At 42.7% G+C, this 24,048-nt stretch overlaps 1 protein-coding gene across 4 annotated transcripts in view; it reads left to right on the top strand.

The window, feature by feature from the left end:
- Window positions 1–24,048, top strand: part of SIPA1 (signal-induced proliferation-associated 1) — a 134,967-nt gene that overhangs the window by 66,888 nt on the left and 44,031 nt on the right. For all 4 annotated transcript variants that reach the window (XM_075326200.1, XM_075326199.1, XM_075326201.1 and 1 more), the window contains exons 2-6: window positions 14,039–15,273; window positions 15,353–15,477; window positions 17,872–18,060; window positions 21,501–21,675; window positions 21,756–21,859. In XM_075326200.1, the coding sequence (XP_075182315.1) occupies window positions 14,535–15,273; window positions 15,353–15,477; window positions 17,872–18,060; window positions 21,501–21,675; window positions 21,756–21,859 (1,332 nt within the window). In that variant the 5' untranslated portion in view covers window positions 14,039–14,534. The remainder of the gene's footprint in view (window positions 1–14,038; window positions 15,274–15,352; window positions 15,478–17,871; window positions 18,061–21,500; window positions 21,676–21,755; window positions 21,860–24,048) is intronic.

Below are 24,048 nucleotides of genomic sequence, written 5' to 3'. Positions count from 1 at the left end.
CGTCACTCACCAAACTGCAATGTGAACAGGTGCAAAACTGAACAAGACATAAAATTACGAAAAAAGAGACAGTTTGCACTCTGAAATGCTAAAGGATTATAGAGTAGGTACCCAGTTACGAGATATGCCATGACGTGGCGACTGGGCAGATAGAAAAAAGCCATTTTTGTATATTAAATATCTAATTTTTCTTACATTTTCTTTAGCAGTCATGCATATCTATATTCATACATTCATGGTTTTCTTGCTTTAGCATTTCAGTGTGCAAACTGTCTCTTTTTTGTAATTTTACGTCATGTTCAGTTATGCACCTTTTCACATTGCAGTTTGGTGAGTGCCGTAAGTCTGTTTGTGATTGGTTGCATTCAGATGTGCCCCCAGCGCAATTAGGAAGAGCCAGGCAAAGTTCTGGGATTGTCACATCGAATGGATGTGGCAATTCCAGGCAGCTGCAGGCTGCTATTTTTAGGCTGGGGGCCCAATAACTATGGGCTTCCCCAGTCTGAGAATACCAGCCCCCAGCTGTCAGGTTTTATCATGGCTGGGTATCAAAATAGTGGGGGAACGCACGCCAGTTTTTAAAAGTATTTATTTAAATAATTAAAAAAACCCAGCAGCATACGGTTCCACTTATTTTAATACACAGCCAGGATAAGTGAACAGCTGGGGGCTGCAGCCTGTAGCCATGGTCTTTATCTGTGCTGGGTATCATAATACGGGGGGACCCTATGCCAATTTTTTTTTAATTAATCTATTTGCATAGCAAGATAGTGACCCGCAAACAGGGTTTATGATTGGTTGTAGTCAGACACTTTTTTTTTTTTTACAGTCTGGGACCACCCATCACTAATCATAAAGGATATTCATATGTTATTTCATTAAATAATAGATTCATTTTTTTTAATACAGCATATGGCCAAATGGAATAAAATGGATGCGAAGCGGAAACAAAAGTGTTTTTAAATAGATTAGTTTTGTTTTATTTTAAAAAAAAAAAGATCTGTTCTAAAACGGAAACATTAATTTCCGTTTTTCATCCGTTTTTGCTCATTTTGCAATATCTCCGTTTTTGTTTTTTCAACACTGGACATGTGAACAGAACCTAACAGTTCCCAGACCTGCGTTCATTATTTTCACACTGTATATGTAATTAAAGCAGAACCTAATATTGTTCTCTAACAGAAAACAGAAGGAAATATGTCATCACCATGTTTATCGCAATGGAAATGAAAAATGATCCAAGAGTTGGAACTTTGTAATCATCATATTAGAGACCCCAACCTAGACTATTCTGACATTATTCCGCTTTGTTATACTGTTTTGATGAAAAACTGAAGATTTTGATGGCGGGAGACCCACTAGCCATGTATAATTATTAATAGAATTTTTTAGATTTTATTCTTATATGGTCAGGGCTGTCTTTACTTGGTTACTGTTGGGTGTAAAGTGGTTCCTAACCCCATGATTAAAAAGAAAAAAACAGCTTGCAAAGATCAACTATAGTGCGATACATTATCAATCCAATGCTGCTCAGCTATGAACATTTCCCTGGTACTACGCCGGTCTCTGTTTACTGGGCAATTATGATGACATGGCACGTTGATAGGTAACTATTCTAGCCAATCACTGTCTGTACCAGAGGGGGCTGACTACAGATGAGCGAACCCTAGGTTTGATTTTCGGTGTTTGGACTTCTATGAAAATACAGTTTGAGTCCAGAAGCTTTCCGTATGAACTTCACTTGCGGGAGCATCACTGTGCTCAGGTACTCAATGTTCAGTCCAGTGTGAGCCGCTTGCAGTGTTTGATCCGTTCACATTGGGGGAAACAACAGCGTGATCAGATGTCGTGTGCACCCCAAAAATAAAGAAATGGAAAACCCACGACTATACACTTTGGAAGAGATCTGTTTATGACTGGTGGCATGTGAGTGGAAACCAGAACTGTCCAATTACTGATTTCCAATGAGGTTTATGTCAAGTTCGAGTCATAAACTGAACTTTTTTAAAAGTCCAGTTGAGTTTGAGTTCAGAGATCGGGTGCTTTACGTATGCTGACCACTCACATGAGCATTGCTGTGCTCGGGTACGCTCGGTGCTCAGCCCAGTGCGAGCTGCTTGCAGTGTTTGATCGGCTCGCACTGGGGGTAACAACAGCGTGATCGTATGTAGTGTGTAACCCAAAAAAAATGGAAAAACCCCACCCATCCACCTCAGAAGAGATCTGTTTATGGCTGGTGGCATGTGAGTGGAGACCAGAATTGTCCAATTACTGATTTCCAATGGGGTTCAGGTCAAGTCCGAGTCATAAACTGAACTTTTTTAAATATCCGGTTGAGTTCAATTTTGGAGATCGGGTGCTTTAGGAATGATGACCACTCACATGAGCATCGCTGTGCTCGGGTATGCTCAGTGCTCAGCCCAGTGTGATCCGCTTGCAGGGGGTTAACAGCATGAACAGATGTAGTGTGCACTCCCCAAAAAACTGAAAAAACTCAGTCGCCGTAAGTCATCTGCTTATGGTTGGCTGAATATAGACAGAGACCCAAAATGCCCAATTAGTGACTTCTATTGGGCTTCAGGTGAAGTTCAGGGCACAAACTGAACTTAATTTCGCCGAACCGAACTTCAACGGGTCTGCTCATCTCTAGTGCTGACAAAACTTAGGTCATCACTATTTTTTTCACCACTCTCCCTATCTCCCCCAGCTCCTTGTGAGGGAGAAAGCAGGAAAAGGCGTAAATACATCGGATTCATAAGTCAACTCTCCGGTTTATTCTTTCAGTAGTCCTTATTCACAGCATACTCTGAGCCAATGTGGCAACTAGGATTGCAGTCCTATAGCTTCACTGTGCTACCTATACATGGGGCAGCATATATGCACTTTAGTCGCAGTAAGGCTTCCTTTACTTATAGGGCTAGATTCTTCACTTGTTTGTGACTTTTCTTTTTTCATTTTGTGGTATTCATTGACATTTATTGTGCCAAGTTCTTCAAAATGGTCCATGTAGCTCATGAGTTTTCCACAAAATAAAAATTACCATTATTAATATTTATTATTTAGCACTATTTATTCCATGGCGCTTTACAAGGGAAAAGGATAAACATAAAATATACGTACAATAATTACGAGAAATACAAAACAGACAGGTACAGGAGGAGAGAGAACCCTGCCCACGAGGGCTCACAGTCTACAGGAGATGGGTGTAGTGGACTGCGGGTTATTGTAGGTTGTAAGTTTGTCGGAAGAGGTAGGTCTTCAGGTTCCTTTTGAAGCTTCCCATGGTAGGTGAGAGTCTGACATGTTGGGGTAGAGTGTTCCAGAGTATGGGGGAAGCACGGGAGAAATCTTGTGTGCGATTGTGGGAAGAGGAGATAAGAGGGGGGGGAGAAGAGAAGGAGATCTTGTGAGGATCTGAGGTTGCGTGCAGGTAGGTATCGGGAGGCTAGATCACAAATGTATAGAGGAAACAGGTTGTGGATGGCTCTGTAGGTCATGGTTAGTGTTTTGAACTGGAGTCTTTGGACAATGGGAAGCCAGTGAAGGGATTGGCAGAGTGGCAAGGCTGGAAAATAGAGAGGGGAGAGGTGATTTAATTGGGAGGCAGATTTTAGGATGGATTGTAGGGGTGCAGGAGTGTTAGAAGGGAGGCTACAGAATTGCAGGTTGCAGTAGTCGAGGCGGGAGATGATAAGGGCATGCACTAGTGCTTTTGCTGATTCTTGGTTAAAGAATGCACACATTTGGGAGATATTTTTGAGTTGTAGTCGGCAGGAGGTGAAGAGAGCTTGGGTGTGTGGCGTGAAGGAGAGAGTAGAGTCGAGGGTTACCCTAAGGCAACATTTCAGACGAACATAAAACCATTCCAGAGGGCGACTGGAATAACATTTTTGAGAAAATGTAGCATCTTTTTGAAAAGCAACTTATGAACCACAGGAAATAATCTGGAAGCCCATGCTACACCCACACTGCAAACATAAAAAAAACACACAAAAAAAAGGCAAGCATACAGTATAAATATAATAGACTTTTAAAAAGGTGCAAATTAAAAACATAGGGAAAATGTAAAAAAAAAAACACACAAGAAAAGGTGCAAATACAATAATCAATGAGCCATTAGTTAGCAATTTTTGTGATTGATAAAAAAAAAATGGGTGGTTTTCATGGTTATTTTCTATACATACATACTATTATTTCATGATTTTTTTTTATAAAGCAGCTTATGGGAAAATGCATGGAAAAAAAATTCCAACTTGAATATGCGGTTTGGAAAAAAAACAACAAAACACTAAATAGTGTGGAATAAATGACACAAAAACATTATTTGCAGACGATTTCATATGTTCCTATTAAGTTACAGACAACTTTTGACCACATAGTTTTGTCAAAAAAGCAGCTATAGGCTATGTGCGCACAGTGCGTTTTTCGCGGCGTTTTTGCGCGTTTTTCGGGTGCGTTTTTGGCCTCAAACTGCATGACTTTGCTTCCCCAGCAAAGTCTATGAGTTTTCATTTTTGCTGTCCGCACACAACTGTTTTTTTAAGCTGCGTTTTTGAACTTGAAAAAAAAAATGGACATGTCAATTCTTTCCTGCGTTTTTCTGCGTTTTCCGCCCATGCAATGCATTGGAAAAACGCAGCAAAACGCAAAGATCAAAAACGCAGCAAAACGCAGCCAAAAACGCACCAAATCGCGGTAAAAACGCATGCTTTTTTTATGCGTTTTTTCGACGCAGGTGCGTTTTGCGTTTTTAGCGGCCAAAAACGCACAAAAACGCAGCGTCAAAAAAACGCAGCATGCGCACATAGCCATACTGTGACATTTTTGCAAAGAATACAACATGTAAAACCACCAATAAGCTGACCATGCACTTAAAGAGAGGCTATAGTCAGAAATGTACATATTGATTAAATCAGGTCTTTGTGTGACTTTTTTTTTAAATTTTTTATTAAATGTAGTCAATTTACATATTCCTACACATATCAGTATATATATATATATATATATATATATATATATATATATATATATATATATATATATATACATACATATACACACACATATATATGCCGTATTTTTCGGACTATAAGACGCACCAGACTATAAGACGCACCCTGGTTTTAGAGGAGGAAAATGGGAAAATAAAACTTTAAGCAAAAAATGTGGTCATGACACACTGTTATGGGGGTAATGTCCCCAAATTCTCTACTACGGTACCCCATCCTGGTAATGATCCTCCTGCCTTGTATATGATCCTGCTATAAACCCCAATCCTGCTCCTATACCAGCATCCTGCTCATACTCCCCCATCCTGCTCATATACTCCCATCCTGTTCATATACCCCATCCTGTTCATATACCCCGATCCTATTGATATACCCCCATCCTATTGATATACCCCCCATCCATCCTGCTCATATTCCCCCATCCATCCTGTTCATATACTCCCATCCTGTTCATATACCCCCATCCTCTTCATACACCCCCATCCTGCCTGCTCATATACTCCCATCCTGTTCATATACCCCCATCCTGTTCATATACCCCCATCCTGCCTGCTCATATACTCCCATCCTGTTCATATACCCCCATCCTGTTCATATACCCCCCATCCTGTTCACATACCCCCCATCCTGTTCATATACCCCCATCCTGCCTGCTCATATACTCCCATCCTGCTATATGCCTCCATCGTGCTCATATACCATCCTGGTATATGGCCTGTATCCTATAGCACAGAGAAAAAAATAAACGTTTATACTCACCTTTTCCTCACTCCCTGCAGCACCGATCACATCTTCCTCTGTGCGCCACTGACCTGTGTGTGTGGAGCCGTTCCCCTGCTGCATCGCGATGTCTTCCTGTCTGTGCCGATCAGCTGACCAGCTCAGCACAGATCAGCTGACCGGCACAGACAGGAAGACATCGCGTGCAGCAGGGGGGCGGCTCCACACACGGGGACGGGTGAGTACTGTACACTGATTCACTGCACCCCGCGCTGGTAATGACGCGCGGGGGGCAGTGAATACAGCCGCACATGATCACTCCAGGCTGTAATTGCCAGGGGTGATCATGCGGCCGGCTCTTTGCTATGCGCGCGTCCCCGCTCGTCCTCCCACCCATCTGTCAGTGCCGACTTCAGCGCTGAGAGATGGGCGGGAGGATGGGCGTGCATATGTAATGAGCGGGCCCACGTGGTCACGGCAGGCGCTGCTGCTGCCTGCTCGTGCCCCCGATGACCCGCAGCACCCTCATTCCCAGCCGCAGCCCTATAGTCAGACCATAAGACGCACCCCCAACTTTCCCCCAACATTTGGGGGAAAAAAAGTGCGTCTTATGGTCCGAAAAATACGGTATATACATAGATAGATATACATATATATATATATATGTATATAAATATTTATATATATATATATAAATATATATGTGTGTGCATGTGTATATATATATATATATATATATATATATATATATATATATATATGAACAACAACAAGGCAGAGTCCAGCAATAACGTGAGCAATCCAGGATGCTGTTAAAAATTTTTTCTTCTTTTTATTCATAAATTCATTAAAATATAATGGTCCAAGCAATTCAGAACAGCATTATCGCAGGAAAATAGCGCAGATAGGATATATTTATATCCTATTATATTATAGCAGATTCACAAATTGGACTTTTGTCTAAAGGACTATGTTTCTCTCCAGTCAAAAAATTCAATTTATTTGACATTATTGTTGATATCAATAGATTTGCACGCAATTTGACCCTAAAAGTTCATTATAATGAGGATAATATTCATGTGTATAATGATTTATCATCTACCAGTGTATCATTGGATAATAATTGTATTCATTTTAGTGAACAGGTAGCGGTCTCCAATCTAAGACAACTAGAGGGGGAGACAGAGCTGGAGCATAGGGTGAATTTAAATGACAGGTTTCAGACTCGTAATCCTATATTTTACCCAGTAAAATCGAGACCTCCTTTCCTTGATTTTTTTCAAGAAACAATTGAAAGTGAGTTGGTGTCTCTTTACAACCAGGTGGAACATCAAGAGGTTAAATTCAATCTGAGTACTTCTGAACATAGGGCAATTAATGAGCTGAGAGCAAACAGCGATCTCCTTGTTGTCCAGGCGGACAAGGGGGCGCTGTTGTAGCTCTCAATGCTGGTTTATACAAGAAAGTGAACTTGTTGGATCTGGAACATAGTAGCACCTATGTTGAATTGCCATCAAATCCAACTAATTCATTTAATTCTGAATTATTACATCTGTTACAGGAGGGGATCAGTATGGGTGCTATTTCAGATAGAATTAAGAAGTTTATCTTTTGTGAAACACCGATTGTCCCAATATACCACTCACTCCCCAAAGTTCATAAAGAGGTTTTTCCTCCCCCTCTCAGACCTATTGTGTCTGGGATAGGGTCATTCAGTGAGAAACTAGGGGAGTGGGTGGATTTTTATCTTCAACCCCTAGTGCCATTAACACCAAAGGCCCCGTCACACTAAGCAACATCGCTAGCAACATCGCTGCTAACGAACAACTTTTGTGACGTTGCTAGCGATGTTGCTGTGTGTGACATCCAGCAACAACCTGGCCCCTGCTGTGAGGTCGTTGGTTGTTGCTGAATGTCCTGGGCCATTTTTTAGTTGTTGCTGTCCTGCTGTGAAGCACACATCGCTGTGTGTGACAGCGACAGAGCAACAACTAAATGTGCAGGCAGCAGGAGCCGGCTTCTGCGGAGGCTGGTAACCAATGTAAACATCGGGTAACCAAGAAGCCCTGTCCTTGGTTACCCGATATTTACCTTTGTTACCAGCCTCCGCCGCTCTCACTGTCAGTGCCGGCTCCTGCTGTGTGCACATTTAGCTGCAGCACACATCGGGAAATTAACCCCATGTGTGCTGTAACTAGGAGAGCAGGGAGCCAGCGCTCAGTGTGCGCTGCTCCCTGCTCTCTGCACATGTAGCTACAGCACACATCGGGAAATTAACCCCATGTGTGCTGTAACTAGGAGAGCAGGGAGCCAGCGCTCAGTGTGCGCTGCTCCCTGCTCTCTGCACATGTAGCTACAGCACACATCGGGAAATTAACCCCATGTGTGCTGTAACTAGGAGAGCAGGGAGCCAGCGCTCAGTGTGCGCTGCTCCCTGCTCTCTGCACATGTAGCTACAGCACACATCGGGAAATTAACCCCATGTGTGCTGTAACTAGGAGAGCAGGGAGCCAGCGCTCAGTGTGCGCTGCTCCCTGCTCTCTGCACGTGTAGCTCCGTGCGGTGGTAACCAAGGTAAATATCGGGTTGGTTACCCGATATTTACCTTAGTTACCAAGCGCAGCATCTTCCACGCGGCGCTGGGGGCTTGTCACTGGTTGCTGGTGAGCTCACCAGCAACTTGTGTAGCCACGCTCCAGCGATCCCTGCCAGGTCAGGTTGCTGGTGGGATCGCTGGAGCGTTGCAGTGTGACATCTCACCAGCAACCTCCTAGCAACTTACCAGCGATCCCTATCGTTGTTAGGATCGCTGGTAAGTTGCTTAGTGTGACTGGACCTTAAGTCATCTTAAAGATTCCAAAAGTATGATACAGATTATGGAAAAATGTCACTGGCAATCTGACTATATGTGGCTATCTTGCGATGTGGTGGGGTTATATCCCTCTATCCCCCATCACATCGCGATATGATGTATCACATATTATTTGTCCAGATACAGTAATTACGAGGATTCCATCCAGAAGTTTATTGTCTCTTCAATTCAGTTTCTTTTGGGTCACAATTATTTTTCGTTTGATGAGAGATACTTCCTCCAGACACAAGGCGTGAGCATGGGCGCTAAGTTTTCACCTTCCCTAGCTAACCTGGTTATGTCCGTGTGGGAGGAAAATTATATTTTTAACATTGATAACCCATACAAGGATAATATTGTTTGGCTGGGTAGATTTATTGATGATCTGATATTTGTCTGGAGGGGTAGTCTCTCGTCTGCGAAAAGTTTTTTTTCTTATTTGGATTTGAATGATTTCAATCTAAAATTTATGAGTAGTGGTCATGAGGTATCAACAAAGTTCTTGGACCTAAAATTGACCGCAGATTTGGATAGCAACAAGGTCTTGATATCTCCCTATAAAAAACCTACTGCATGCAATAGTATTTTAATGGCTTCCTCTAGTCATCCCAAACATGTCATTCAGAATATTCCTGTGGGGGAGCTTATTAGACTAAAAAGGAATACCACATCTAGTGATAGATTGGAGGAAGAAATTGAAATAACGTGTAACAATTTAAAAAAAAGGGGGTATCCCAATTGGTCTTTGGAGAGAGCCAAGAAAAAAATAGCAGGCATTGATAGGGTTAAGCTGTTGGATTCTACTAAGAAAAAAAGACAGTTTGGCTCCAAAAAATCTGGGTAGTTTTCAGCACCAACTATAGTCCTCAGTTTAATTCTATTGTTAAAATTATCAGAAAATATCTTCCGTTATTATCTCAGAATGATATTTTGAAAAACATTGTGGAGAATAATGATATTGCCTTTGTGGCAAAAAGAGCCCCAACCTTAGCTACATTATTATCACCTAGCATGTTCAAAGATCCAGACAAAATCGCCCCTAGCAACTGGTTAAAAACAATAGGATTTTTTAAATGCGGTGCTAATATTTGTAAGTGCTGCAGTTTTGCTAATAAGTCTAAAATATTTACATCTATTTCCAATGAAAAACAGTTTAATGTTCGTTCTTTTATAAACTGTAATACGGAGAATGTAGTTTATTTAATTAATTGCAATATATGCCGCATGCAATATGTAGGCTGCACGATGAACCCCCTTAAAACCAGAATCCGCAAACATCTTTCAGATGCTAGCAATTTGCCAATGGTTGGTGCATCAGTAGTATCCCGACATTTTTCAAAAAAACACAATGGGGATTTACGCGGATTTTCTTTTATGGGCATAGAGCATGTAAAAAAAACATTGAGAGGGGGAGATTTTCATAAAAAAGTGCTTGCAAGAGAGAGTAGGTGGATATTTGAGCTGGGGACCCGCATGCCACAGGGCTTTAACAATCGTATGGATATCATTATGCACTATTGATACATTGTTGCATTATATGTTGCTGGCTATTACTACTGTGTTAGGCTTTTTGTATTACTTTAAAAATAATTTTATGGTCAGGTTATTGGATTTTCTGATTGTATTTTTCTCCAAAATGTTGAATCCTTTCCTTATAACTCTTATGCATGCTGTATATTGATCAATATGCGGATAGCTTACATGTTTGATTTGCTTTTCTAGCTTATGTTTTTAAATCTCTCACACATGTTTGTAATTACCCTGATGGGAGTGAGATGTACAGTTAGGTCCAGAAATATTTGGACAGTGACACAAGTTTTGTTATTTTAGCTGTTTACAAAAACATGTTCAGAAATACAATTATATATATAATATGGGCTGAAAGTGCACACTCCCAGCTGCAATATGAGAGTTTTCACATCCAAATCGGAGAAAGGGTTTAGGAATCATAGCTCTGTAATGCATAGCCTGCTCTTTTTCAAGGGACCAAAAGTAATTGGACAAGGGACTCTAAGGGCTGCAATTAACTCTGAAGGCATCTCCCTCGTTAACCTGTAATCGATGAAGTAGTTAAAAGGTCTGGGGTTGATTACAGGTGTGTGGTTTTGCATTTAGAAGCTGTTGCTGTAACCAGACAACATGCGGTCTAAGGAACTCTCAATTGAGGTGAAGCAGAACATCCTGAGGCTGAAAAAAAAGAAAAAATCCATCAGAGAGATAGCAGACATGCTTGGAGTAGCAAAATCAACAGTCAGGTACATTCTGAGAAAAAAGGAATTGACTGGTGAGCTTGGGAACTCAAAAAGGCCTGGGCGTCCACGGATGACAACAGTGGTGGATGATCGCCGCATACTTTCTTTGGTGAAGAAGAACCCGTTCACAACATCAACTGAAGTCCAGAACACTCTCAGTGAAGTAGGTGTATCTGTCTCTAAGTCAACAGTAAAGAGAAGACTCCATGAAAGTAAATACAAAGGGTTGACATTTAGATGCAAACCATTCATCAATTCCAAAAATAGACAGGCCAGAGTTAAATTTGCTGAAAAACACCTCATGCCAGCTCAGTTCTGGAAAAGTATTCTATGGACAGATGAGACCAAGATCAACCTGTACCAGAATGATGGGAAGAAAAAAGTTTGGAGAAGAAAGGGAATGGCACATGATCCAAGGCACACCACATCCTCTGTAAAACATGGTGGAGGCAACGTGATGGCATGGGCATGCATGGCTTTCAATGGCACTGGGTCACTTGTGTTTATTGATGACATAACAGCAGACAAGAGTAGCCGGATGAATTCTGAAGTGTACCGGGATATACTTTCAGCCCAGATTCAGCCAAATGCCGCAAAGTTGATCGGACGGCGCTTCATAGTACAGATGGACAATGACCCCAATCATACAGCCAAAGCTACCCAGGAGTTCATGAGTGCAAAAAAGTGGAACATTCTGCAATGGCCAAGTCAATCACCAGATCTTAACCCAATTGAGCATGCATTTCACTTGCTCAAATCCAGACTTAAGACGGAAAGACCCACAAACAAGCAAGACCTGAAGGCTGCGGCTGTAAAGGCCTGGCAAAGCATTAAGAAGGAGGAAACCCAGCGTTTGGTGATGTCCATGGGTTCCAGACTTAAGGCAGTGATTGCCTCCAAAGGATTCGCAACAAAATATTGAAAATAAAAATATTTTTTTTGGGTTTGATTTATTTGTCCAATTACTTTTGACCTCCTAAAATGTGGAGTGTTTTTAAAGAAATGTGTACAATTCCTACAATTTCTAGCAGATATTTTTGTTCAAACCTTCAAATTAAACGTTACAATCTGCACTTGAATTCTGTTGTAGAGGTTTCATTTCAAATCCAATGTGGTGGCATGCAGAGCCCAACTCGCGAAAATTGTGTCACTGTCCAAAGATTTCTGGACCTAACTGTATATAAGGTTCTATGTTTGGAAAGCAGATCAGATTCTGGACCGTGAATAAGGCGGATTTTACCGCTGAAACGCGTAGTCCTATCTGCGCTATTTGCCTGCGATAATGCTGCTCTGAATTGCTTGGACCATTATATTTTAATGAATTTATGAAGAAAAAGAAGGAAAACATTTTTTAACAGCATCCTGGATTGCTCACGTTATTGCTGGACTCTGCCTTGTTGTTGTTCACATTTGTATGGATGGACTCCTACGTCCTGATCCAGGCACAACGGAGTTAACCAGGTCAGCTGAGGATCCAGGTGATTCACAGGAGTGAGCTGGTCTACATTGTTGGACTCATATATATATATATATATATATATATATATATATATATATATATATATATAAAATATAGATATATGATGATCTTTCTAAAAAAAAAAAAATAATAACATGCATAATCTTGGAATATTCACACTTGCCACTAGGGCTTTCTTTAGACATATATCCTGTACTTTCTGAAGCGTTTTCAGCAGGCTAGTTATCATCAGAAGCAGTATCACAATGACAGGTCACACCTCTATGCACAAAAAGCAGACAGTTACACTCTGTAGTGTTAAGATATGTGTAACAATGCATGTGGAAATATAGATATGCGATTTTAATACATTTTTTAATTCTTTATTTGCTTGTTCCTTTCCGCCCATAAATTGGAGGGGTTTTTTTTAACCCAAAAAGACACATTAGAGTAGGCAGGGACCCAATAAAAACAGGTCGCTTTGTTGTTGGCTGTTGGGCTCACATAAAACTGGCCATTTCTGTGTGCTAAGTATCTCAATTTTTACATGTTTTTCATAGCAGTAATGCATGTCTATATTCCCATATTCATTGTTCCATATATTTTTGCAACTGTCTCCTTTTTGTTACTATATTTCATGTGCAGTTTGCACCTGTTCACATTAGAAAGGTAGGATGTGACATCAGTCTTTTTCTTTGATTACCCCTCTATACACAACTCATCACACAGGAGCTACCAATCACAATAATCGATGTCACAGCTCACCTCCTCCCTCTCCCTTCACAATGAGCTTTCCACAGGCTCATTCGACACTTCAATACAAAAGATAGGATCTCGATCTGACTATTGTGGTTAATGTACATGTGTTGTTTCCTGAAACAACAGGAAGTTAGAATTTAATAAAAGAACCAGTGATTAGTGTGAAAAATTCTATTTTAAAAAGACTTTACAGCAAAAAAAATGTACAGAATAGTTTATACAGTTATGCTTGCTGGGAACCAGCTCGTGAGATCTTCAGTTATCATAAGAACAGAGGGTTCATTGTTGCTTGTGTGAATAGAGTGGTAGTGAGCATGTGCGACCACCACTTCTATAGACCGGTGGTCACACATGTGCACTACTATTTTGACGCCGGGGATTTGAACCTCCCATAATTGGAGTTGGTGTGGTTTTTAGCAGTCGGACCCCCAGTGATCATACATTTATCACTTTTTCTGTTTATGTGACAACCTTTTAAGTGTCTTCATATTTAATCTAAAATATTCAAATTGTCTCTCCAGGGAGGAAGGAGATGAACTCTGGTGCCACCTATTAGATGTATCAATCCTAAAAGTCAAAAGTGACCCTTTAACGAGCTTTTTCATATGACATGGATTTATGCCAGATAAGAAGCTCAATTTGCAGACATGGTGTTTCGGGGTGATTGCCCCTTGACAGTGCAAAGTATGGGTAACTGATCTGGCTGTATGAAAAGCTATAATGAGGTCTAAGGGGAAAACGTTCCTCCTTGCGGAGACTGACAAATCAATCTGGCTGCCAGTGAGGAGTCTTATAGCTGCTAGAGGAGCATTGCAGCTATAAGTGTCCTCACTGGCAGCCAGATTGGTATGTCAGTCTCCGCAAGGCGAAACGTTTTCCCCTTAGACCCTAATTCAAAATATACAGTTTCCATAGCAAATAATGATATGAATATAAGCTTAAAAAAAAGAACTTACTGAATTTTAATGTTCTTTATTTCTTCCTGTAGGTCTGAACTGCTTTTGTGGACTTTTAACCTAGATTAAATATAAAAAGCACATGAAGGTGAATATGTTTAATGAACCAACAAAAAAAGAGGATGAAAGAAGAAAGTGGTCAACATAAGAGAGCAGTAAGAGGAACCAAGAAGGACAAAGTAGAGTAAATGCAGGTAGTACAGCATGTGAAAATAGAAGAAAAGGAACCAGGACCAAGACAAAAGCAACAACCACACAAAGTCTGACTTTGTACAGACACATAATGAGAAACAACAATCAAATTGCTATATACAAGAAACGTAATATAATGAAACATATCAGTTAAACATAAATAAGAATATACAGCACATACTAAAAAGCACACAAAAAGGGGGATAGGTGGAAAATAAAAAAATAAATATATATACATAGAGAGAGAGGCGCAGGTAATTTATGTTTATGAAGTTCTTCAAAATATTTGAAGACCTGGAACCTCTTAAATATCATAAATGAGTTTCTTCTCATGAGATGCAGTCCGATGACCTCTTTGTGCGTAAGCTCCGCCAACCTCCATCTCGATCTTCCCCTCACAAGAGTCCTCGAGAGTCTAAGTCCTTGATAGCCTCTGGGAACAGCAAGCACAACGGTGGAGCACGTTCACTTTCAGAGTCAGAGTTCGATCCTCGTGATAAAGGATCTGGAAGCCCATCTGCCCCACGATTTAAAGATCCATTCATACTGCTTGGGCTGGCTGGAAACAACCAAGGGCCATCGGCCCAAGAGATAAAGGAAAAACCTCCTGAAGGGGATCCTGTGGCTCCGCGACCAAAGAGTTTTGCTCACCATGACATCCAGAGTATACTGTTTGACCCTTTTCGAAGGAGGGAATCAGAAGTCAGAAAAAATGTGAGAAGTGGGGCATCTGCTGCCTCTCAGATCAGGACTAATACTTCACCTAGAAGATCTTTATCATCCCCAGAAGATCCAGGTGACCCAGGAGATGGAAAAGACAATGAGCTCCTCCTTAGCTGTCCATATTTTCGCAATGAGGTAGGAGGAGAAGAAGCAGAAGGCCAAAAAGATCAAGGATGGGATTTTTGTTCTGTTTCATATCGCCATGCACCACTTATCAATTTTCCAGTTCGGGGGCCAAATGCTTCTGTGTCAGTATTAGAGGAAGCTAGAGAGAGGATCAGAGATAGCAGCTATTTTGTGGAATACCAAGACCTGGGTGCACTATATTACCGAAAGTATTTTTATGGAAAAGGTCAGTAACATATGTTATTTACTAATCACGTTAGTGTTTTATGAACACTTTACATAATTTTGTATGATTTCTTCTTCAGAACATCAGAATTTTTTTGGAGTTGATGAAAGACTGGGACCTGTGGCGATAAGCTTACGGAGGGATGAGAGAGAAGGTGCCAATGGTGTCCAGTATAACTACAGATTAATATTCCGAATCACTGAGGTAAAAGAAGAGTTTAGTGTACATGTCCTTGTCCAGTATTTTGTTTAATTTATTTATTCTGCCACTAATCCAAATATATACATAATTTAGCCAATGTTATTTTTCTACCTGTTCCTTTCTATCTGAAAATTCAGGCATTCTTCTCCTTACTTTGGGCATGTAGACCTTTCCCCCTTTGGAATTATATGACTCTATGTTCTCTGAAGAGGCTTAGGTTTCAGTTACCAGAACTACCTGTCTTAAAAAATCGCACGGAGAGTAACATTGACATTTTCCATGGAGAGAGGATTGAGAGCCAGAAACTCTTATTACAGTTACTGATTATGACTAGACAGCTCCTGTCACACAGTTGGAAAGTAGAGCGACTAGGGAGACAAATAGTACAAAGTAGGGTCTTATCTAACATGGAAAGGGTGTAAAACTCAGGAAACTTGCTCAAGTGTAAAAGTTGTGAAAGTCAGAACTATTGAAGAAACATGAAACGGCTGCAGCAGCACCACAGTGAAATACATGGTGAGCGACTGAATGGAAGGGGTTCTTCCGGCTGCCGTAGGAATGGAGACCAAGAAGAACAGAACCTGGATAGTGATTTATTTGAAACGCGTTTTGGAGTAAGAACAATTCCTTCTTCAAGACAATCACAACAAACATTGTGATTGTCCTGAAGAAAGAGTTGTTTTTACTCCAAAACGCGTTTCAGATAAATCACTATCCAGGATTTGTTCTTCTTGGTCTCCATCCATACAGCAGCGTGAATTAACCCTTTCTCTCCAGTTGTTAAGCATGTAAAAGATGATAGCAGCTCATATCTCCCTGACAGTATACTTATATTATAGTATGAGGAAATAGAGAAAACACAGAAAAATCCAGCTCACCCTTGTAGACTTAGACTTGGATTAGGATTAAGGGCACAAGATGTCCGAAACGCGTACCATCTGATTATCATCCATTCATGGTTTTTATAATGTGGAACCTGTAAAGATACTTTTTTAATGTATACCCAATAAACAGAAAATTTTAATTTACGGACTTGGATGCTGGAAAGCCCTTCCTTTACTTGATATTATAGTATTTAATTTAGCACAATAAAAAGTATTTTCCTGGGCCATTGTAATAGTAATACTGCCTATACATTAATCAGGTATTTCCAGGTGAGGAGACTTAAAGAGTACCTGTGATTAGAGTCATGATGCTTCTCGAACCACTGGCAGCATGAATCAGAGCATGAGTGTGTGATTGCAGCCAGGCATGGTTAACTCTTAAACACTATGGCATTTTAGAGAAAACTTAGTTTGAAAAGCTGGCTGGGGAATATAGGGAGAGACTTGACTAGTCTGGTGTGTACAGAGTATAGAGAGAAATCTGTAAAACAATTGGAAAGGTGCGGGCTGAAGACGCATTTCGGTCTATAAACATGCGCTATTCAATAATATTCAAGTTGATGTTTGGCACTCTTTCAACTGTCCAATCACAAGGACCAATACATACTGTGTGGGCACAGAATGATCCGGAATACGTGTGTCCTGGCCCCATACAGCAGTCGTATTGTCATTAGCACATCCCAGTTGCGCATGTGCTTCTGCCGATGATTTTGATGCCGGACTAAACAATTAAAGGGAACCTGTCACCAGATTTGGCAACTGTGAGCTGCAGTCACCATCTGTGAGCCCTTATACTTGTATACAGAATTCTAGAGTACTGTATATAAGAGCCCAGGCCACTGTGTGGAACGTAAAACCACTTTTACAATACTCACCTAGGGGGATGGTCCAGCCCAATAGGAGTCTCTGCTCTCTGGTCCAGCGCCTCCTATCTGCGGCGATCTCTGTCCTCCTTCTATCCAGTCTCGGCCGGCATTGCGGTCCTACGTAGGCGCACTTTGATCTGCCCTGCTGATAGCAGATCAAAGTACTGTAATGCGCAGGTGCGAGGAAAGATTAAAGACCGCCCGCGCAGGCGCACTACAATACTTTGAGCTGCCCTGATCTGGGCAGATCAAAATGCGCCTGCGCAGGACTGCAATGCCGGCTAGTGTGGATGACGTGGGATGTGTCATGCACACAGGCCTCAAAAGAGGGATGGAGATTGCCACAAAGAGGAGGCGCCGCACCAGAAAGCAGCAACACCCATCGGACCAAACTGCCCCCTAGGTGTGTATTATAAAGGGTTTATTTACGTTATACAGAGTGGCCTGGGCTCTTATATACAGTATTCTGGAATACAGTACATAAGGGCTCGCTGATGGTGGCCGCAGTTCATAAGGGAAAACCTGGAGATAGGTTCCCTTTAATTTAGCCAACAAATGAGCGATGGCAACTGATCGGCTGACCATATGAAGGCTCATTTGCCAATTATTGGATGTATTTAACCATGAGCTTAATTTTCTATTTACAGTTAAAGACACTTCGAGGGTCCATCCTAGAGGAAGCCTTTCCATCATCCATAAGACCCAATTCTTCCAGGGCCATTTCACCGAAAAAGCTTCTTGAATACATAGTACCAGAAGTTAATCTGCAGTGTTTACGGCTAGCATCTAACTCCCCGAAAGTCCCGGAGACCCTCCTGAAGCTGGATGAACAAGGGGTGAGTGTGCATTACTCGTTTCATCATATAACATGTAAGTCATGAATTGTTTTGCTTATTAAATAACCAACGTGGGGTAGTGTCTATTGTGCTGGGACAGAAATAAACAGCAGATTGATTATCCTTGCACTTTCTGTTCCTCTATGTACACTGTGCCAAAATACTCGGCAGAATTATTCAGCCTGATCTTTATTCAAGCACATCTGTTCCTAACACAGTGAAGCTTTCAGGAAGCTCATTAACCTGCCCGAGAGGAAGCCAGATCCTCCAACGGAAATTCACATAGACAGAAGGGGAAATGCAAAATATACAGAACTTGCATTTTAGTAAGAACCAAGCCAAGTGCTTCACATTTTCAAGACGGCTAGCAGTGTCTCCGTATGGCTCCGATTTACAGAAGCGTACATTCTGCATGAATTTGATAGAAATGAATTGTGAGCTTCTGTACGGACTCGATGCAAAAGGGGAGTTCTCAAATAGATCTTGTTACAACAGTCCAGAACGGGACCCATAGGACCATGCACCGGACTCCCCCAGGGGAGATAACCACGAGCTAACCCCTATACAGGGACCTTTGGGGGTAACCCTAGAGGGCCTAAATGCACGGCATCCGGGACCAGTGTAGTAGACTGGATAGCGTCCCGTGCGGGTCTCCAGGTGAGGTGGTAGTAGGTCCAGGACAGGAACAGGCTCACAGGGTAAGATGGGGACTGAAGCTGGCAGGCACGGGTGGTAGCTGGTAGGCAGAGGAAACTAGCAGGAGGGACCTGAAGATGGATGCTCTAAGACTGGCACACGGGGTCTGCAGGCAGAGACAAATTTAACACAGTATGGAGCACAGGGGAACCTGAACAACTAGCACAAGAGACAAGCTACAGGAACACGTTGAACAAGCACTACACAATGGGGAAGGAATGCTTAAGTACCCAGTACATGTCAGAGCTCAGCAGAGGAAGATTCGGGTCGAGATGCTAGCCCTTTAAGAAGAGGAAAAAGCGCACCCCCGCACGTTAGTGTGCATGTGCGAACCCCGAGACCTGGACGCCAGAGCAGGAAGCACAGGAGAGGAGGCTGAAGCGGACCGTAGGCGTGCAGAAGCCAGACCCTGCTGGAATGGTGGCAGAAGTGCGGAGGGGACAGAAGTGGAAAGCGATGCTGGGACCCCTGGTCAGGGAGCGCTGGCGGCGCCGGTGGGGAGACCCGAGGGCAGCAGTCTGGAGTAGGAGGCATGGAGGCCGGGGCGGTGAGTGACGAGCGCCGCTGATGCCTCTGGGCTGGTGGTCTGACAGATGTTTTATGACATATTGATAGGCTATGCGATAAATGTCTGGTAGATGTGGGCCAAACCACAGGGACGGACATCTGTCTCAAGAGCGGGGACCTGGTGTTTGGTTTCAAAAATGAAGAGGTTGCTCTTATAAATTTTTACGGGAGCTCCAAAAATTGCGGCAAGACAATTGTGGAATATCAATAATGTCCTGGATGGGAAGCTCTTTAAAGGAAACCTGTCACCAGGTTTTGGCCTTCTAAACTAAAACTAGCACCTTAAGCAGCGCCTGTACGACATTCTATAAAAGTGCATGTTACCCCCTGCTCCCCCTGTAGACCCAGAAATAGCTTTATAATACCTCCCGCCATGTATGTAAATTGTCCGGTCCAATAGGTGTCCTAATATGCACCCTCCTGCCCTTCCTTTCACCCCTGTTCTGATTGACATGGATGATGCCTTGGATGCCATCCACGTAGGCGGGAAAAATCTCGTGCCTGCGCAGACACATTGCCGGCTGCACTTTGCAAACATACGTGCGCCTGCACGAACCGGCGAGTTCTCTGCGCAGGCACAAGATTTTGCCCAGCGATGTGGATGACGTCACCCACATCATCCACATTGTCGGGCAAAGTGCACCTGTGCAAGTCGGAAATATGAAGATTTACCACACCACCATGGCAGTGACAAAAAGAATCTACTTTATTTTTTAGATAATAAGATGCACTTTTCCTCAAAAAAATTTGGGAAGAAAATGAGGGATGTTCCTTATAATCCGAATGCTGGTTAACGCGGACGATGTAGCAATGCCACTGGCGCTGTGGGCGCTTTGCTGTGCTGGGGCTGCAGGCGATGTGCTGGAGCATCAGACTGTGCCAAGGGTGCTATGCTGTGCTGGGGTTGCAGGTGCCATCCTGAAAATGTCTGCTGTGAAGACTTCAAAATAATGGCGCCCGGAGTTATCACATGCGCAGATGAAGCTCTCAGTTAAAGATCTCATCTGCGCACACGCCACCTCTGGGCGCCATTCCTTAAGTTCGCTGCTGGGAGACCAATGGGCCGGAGGCAGCGCATGCGCAGATGAGATCTTGAGACTAGAGCTCTATCTGTGCACACACCGACTCAGAGTGCCATTATTTGAAGTCCGCACCATTGACGTTTTTAGGATGGCGCCTGCAGCCCCAACACAGCACAGTGCCCTCGGCCTGTAGCCCCAGCACACTGCAGCTCCAGCACACCACCCGCAGCATTGCCTATTCCACCAGCGCCCCTGTCTCCTATGACCCCGCACCACCACTGCTGCCCGCTCCCAGTAAGACACCACCGGATTGTAAGACTGACCCGATTTTTATTATTTTTTTACCTTTTTTTTTTCCTCTTAATTTGGGGTGCGTCTTATAATCCAGTGCATCTTATAAACCAAAAAATACAGTAAATCAAAAGAAAAGAGAGTTTGTGATGCCAAGTTGCACTAAATTTATATCTGTTTCCTGGCAGTGTGGAGTAATGTGGTGTATTCCGATGTATTATCTGCAGCTTAGGCTCTATGTAATGATATATATACAGGAGCTATGGCTGCTCTCTTACCTTCCCCTTCAGCTTCTCCAGATCAACTCACACAGAAACAAAATATCTCCTCTCCTTCCCTGCTAAGCCCAGAGACCTGGTCAAGTAGTCCGACCAGAGACCTGGTCAAGTAGTCCAACCAGAGACCTGGTCAAGTAGTCCGACCAGAGACGTGGTCACGTAGTCCTACCAGAGACGTGGTCACGTAGTCCTACCAGAGACGTGGTCACGTAGTCCTACCAGAGACGTGGTCACGTAGTCCTACCAGAGACCTGGTCACGTAGTCCTACCAGAGACCTGGTCACGTAGTCCTACCAGAGACCTGGTAACGTAGTCCTACCAGAGACCTGGCCACGTAGTCCTAACAGGTGACCTGGAAAGCAGGGCTGCCTCATTAACCCTTAACAACCTCCTAATAGCAGAACATAACAGGTACATCACTTTGTGCACATAAAAAACACATCTATGTGCTGAATTCTTATCTGCAATATCTGCAAAGTGAAATGTTAGCAGAGTGCAAACATAATAAGGTAGCTGTCAGATCTGCTACATCTTAAAGGCGTATACACAACTTTGGGGTATTACATTACTATATCTCTTCTTCCAGCTCAGTTTTCAGCGAAAGATTGGTATTCTGTATTGCCGCAGTGGGCAGTCATCAGAGGAGGAGATGTATAATAACGAAACAGCAGGACCGGCTTTCCAGGAGTTCCTGAGCTTACTGGGAGACGAAGTCAAATTAAAGGGTTTTGAAAAGTACAGAGCACAGCTGGACAACAAAAGTAAGCCGCCTCATTTTATACACATTCCCCCAGCACAGTTTATCTTCTCCAACTATAAATCCATTTTTCTTCTTCTTCAGCTGACAGTACAGGCACGCACTCCCTCTACACCCGCTACCAGGACTACGAGATCATGTTCCACGTTTCAACAATGCTTCCATTTACAGCAAGCAACAGTCAGCAGGTAGGCAAAAAGAACTGAAAGCTTTTCTGAAATTCTGTTTTGAAATACATTAAAACCTCTGAATTTTTCATTACTCCTGCTAATGTTTTTTTTTTAATTTAAAGGGATTGTCCACTTAATTTTAATATTTTTTTTAAAAGTGTTATTCACATGCCTTTATGAAACGTAGTAATATATAAGTATAGCAGATTCTTCTCCTTCCTCTCAGACTGTACAGCTCTCTTCTTTCTCATTATGGCTGCTGATGGAGGAGCATGTGACCAGACCTGTCCATTAGCCTCCTCCAATAGAAAAATCAGCTTTCCCGTGTGCAGTGTTTTCTAATTGGAGGAGGCTGGTGGGCGGGACTGGTCACATGCTCCTCCATCAGCAGCCATAGTGAGAACATTAGAGCTGTGCAGTCTGTGAAGAAGGAGGAGGAGAACCTATGATGCTCATCTAACATATAAAGCTGTATGTATGTGTGTATGTGTGTGTGTGTGTGTGTGTGTGTATGTATGTGTGTGTGTATATGTGTGTGTATATGTGTATGTATGTGTGTGTATATGTGTGTGTGTGTTCAATAAAGGAATCTGCACTGTCTCATTTAGGCCCCTTTCACACGTCAGTGATTCTGGGACGTTTGTGCTTTTTTTTAAACGTACCAGAATCACTGACATACGCAGACCCATTATAATGAATGGGTCTGCTCACACGTCAGTGATTTTTCACTGCACGTGTCTCCGTGCGGCGTACCCGCGTGTGCGTGTTTGCCGCACGGAGACATGTCCATTTTTTTCTGGCATCACTGATGTTCCACGGACCACGCAGTGGTGTGGTCCGTGAAACACGTGCCAGAAAAAAACGTGCTTTTAAAATAAAAATCATTTTAACTCACCCGGCGTCCAGCGATGTCCTCTGCAGCCCGTTCTCCCTGCTGCTTCTGAGCCGGCTCATTATTGTCGCGCATATTCATGATGCGCGACACAGCCGACCCGGAAGCAGCTGCTGCGGGGGTCACCGCCGGCCGGATGCTGCACCGCGGGAGCGATCAGCACCATGGAGAGCGGGAGCGGGCACAGGTGAGTAGTTTTCTAAGTGTAATCACGGGCCACGGAGAACGGAGCCCGGAATGCACTTAGACAACCCACGTGTGCCGTGAATCACGGCACACGCAGGGACATGTGCGTGTTTTACACGCCAGTGAAAAACGTCTGTGTTTTTCACTGACGTGTGAAACGGGCCTTACAATCATGAAATTTTGCACAGACGCCTCATTTAACTCAGGCATGGTCATAGACTATGTTCTGAGGAGAAAATTTAACCCTGCGCTTTACAGTTATTCACCAAAAAACCTGCTTACATTAAAGTCAATGGAGCTGGGAGCTACAGGTCATTAATAGGAGCTGTGATTGGCTGCTATAGTCAACGAAGGACATTCTTAGTATAAGAAGCCTATGTGTGAGGTAATATGATTTTGGTGGAGAGACAGACATAGAGATACAGTGAGAGAAAGGGAGACAGAGATAGAGAGAGGGAGGGAGAGAGAGGGAGACAGAGAGAAACAGACAGAAACAGAGAGAAAGAGGGAGACAGACAGAGACAGACAGAGAGAGAGAAAGAGAGAGAGATTGCCTGACAGAAAGAGACAGCAAGAGACGGATAGAGACAGACAGAGAGAGAGACAGACAGACATAGAGGAAGAGTGGGAGAGAGACAGAGAGACACTCCTGTGCAACGCCAGGTACTACATCTAGTATATTAATAAGTACCATAAAATCACAATTATAAAAAAATATATATACAGTAACCCACCACTTAAATCTTATGCCTTGATGTTTCCACAATACCATTCAAAGCATATTATATAACACAACATATAAACTTTAAAGGTACTGCACTGTGTACAGATAAAGCACAGCTGAGTTTAGAAAATCTGACTCTAGTGAATGCAAAATTCCAGTCTAGATAAATTAGGGCCATATTTTACCAGTCTGGTGTATTCATAAGGCTGGAATCACACTTGCGAGTGTAAAATCGGTCCGATTCTCATGCTAGAAAGTCGGACGATTTTAGTTCACTTTTCATCAGTGTGCTGTCAGAGTGCAATCAGTTTTTACCCTCAGCAGCTGTTACTCATGTACTCTTATGTACAGGAGCATTTACAGTGTTCTCTGCTACATGCGTGAAATGTATTGAGAAAAACGCAT

The sequence above is a fragment of the Anomaloglossus baeobatrachus genome, chromosome 10, assembly GCF_048569485.1.
Source record: "Anomaloglossus baeobatrachus isolate aAnoBae1 chromosome 10, aAnoBae1.hap1, whole genome shotgun sequence".
In the NCBI taxonomy this organism is placed as follows: Eukaryota; Metazoa; Chordata; class Amphibia; order Anura; family Aromobatidae; genus Anomaloglossus; species Anomaloglossus baeobatrachus.
The sequence above is the reverse complement of the archived record's forward strand: the minus strand, read 5'-3'. Positions and strand labels throughout refer to the sequence as shown.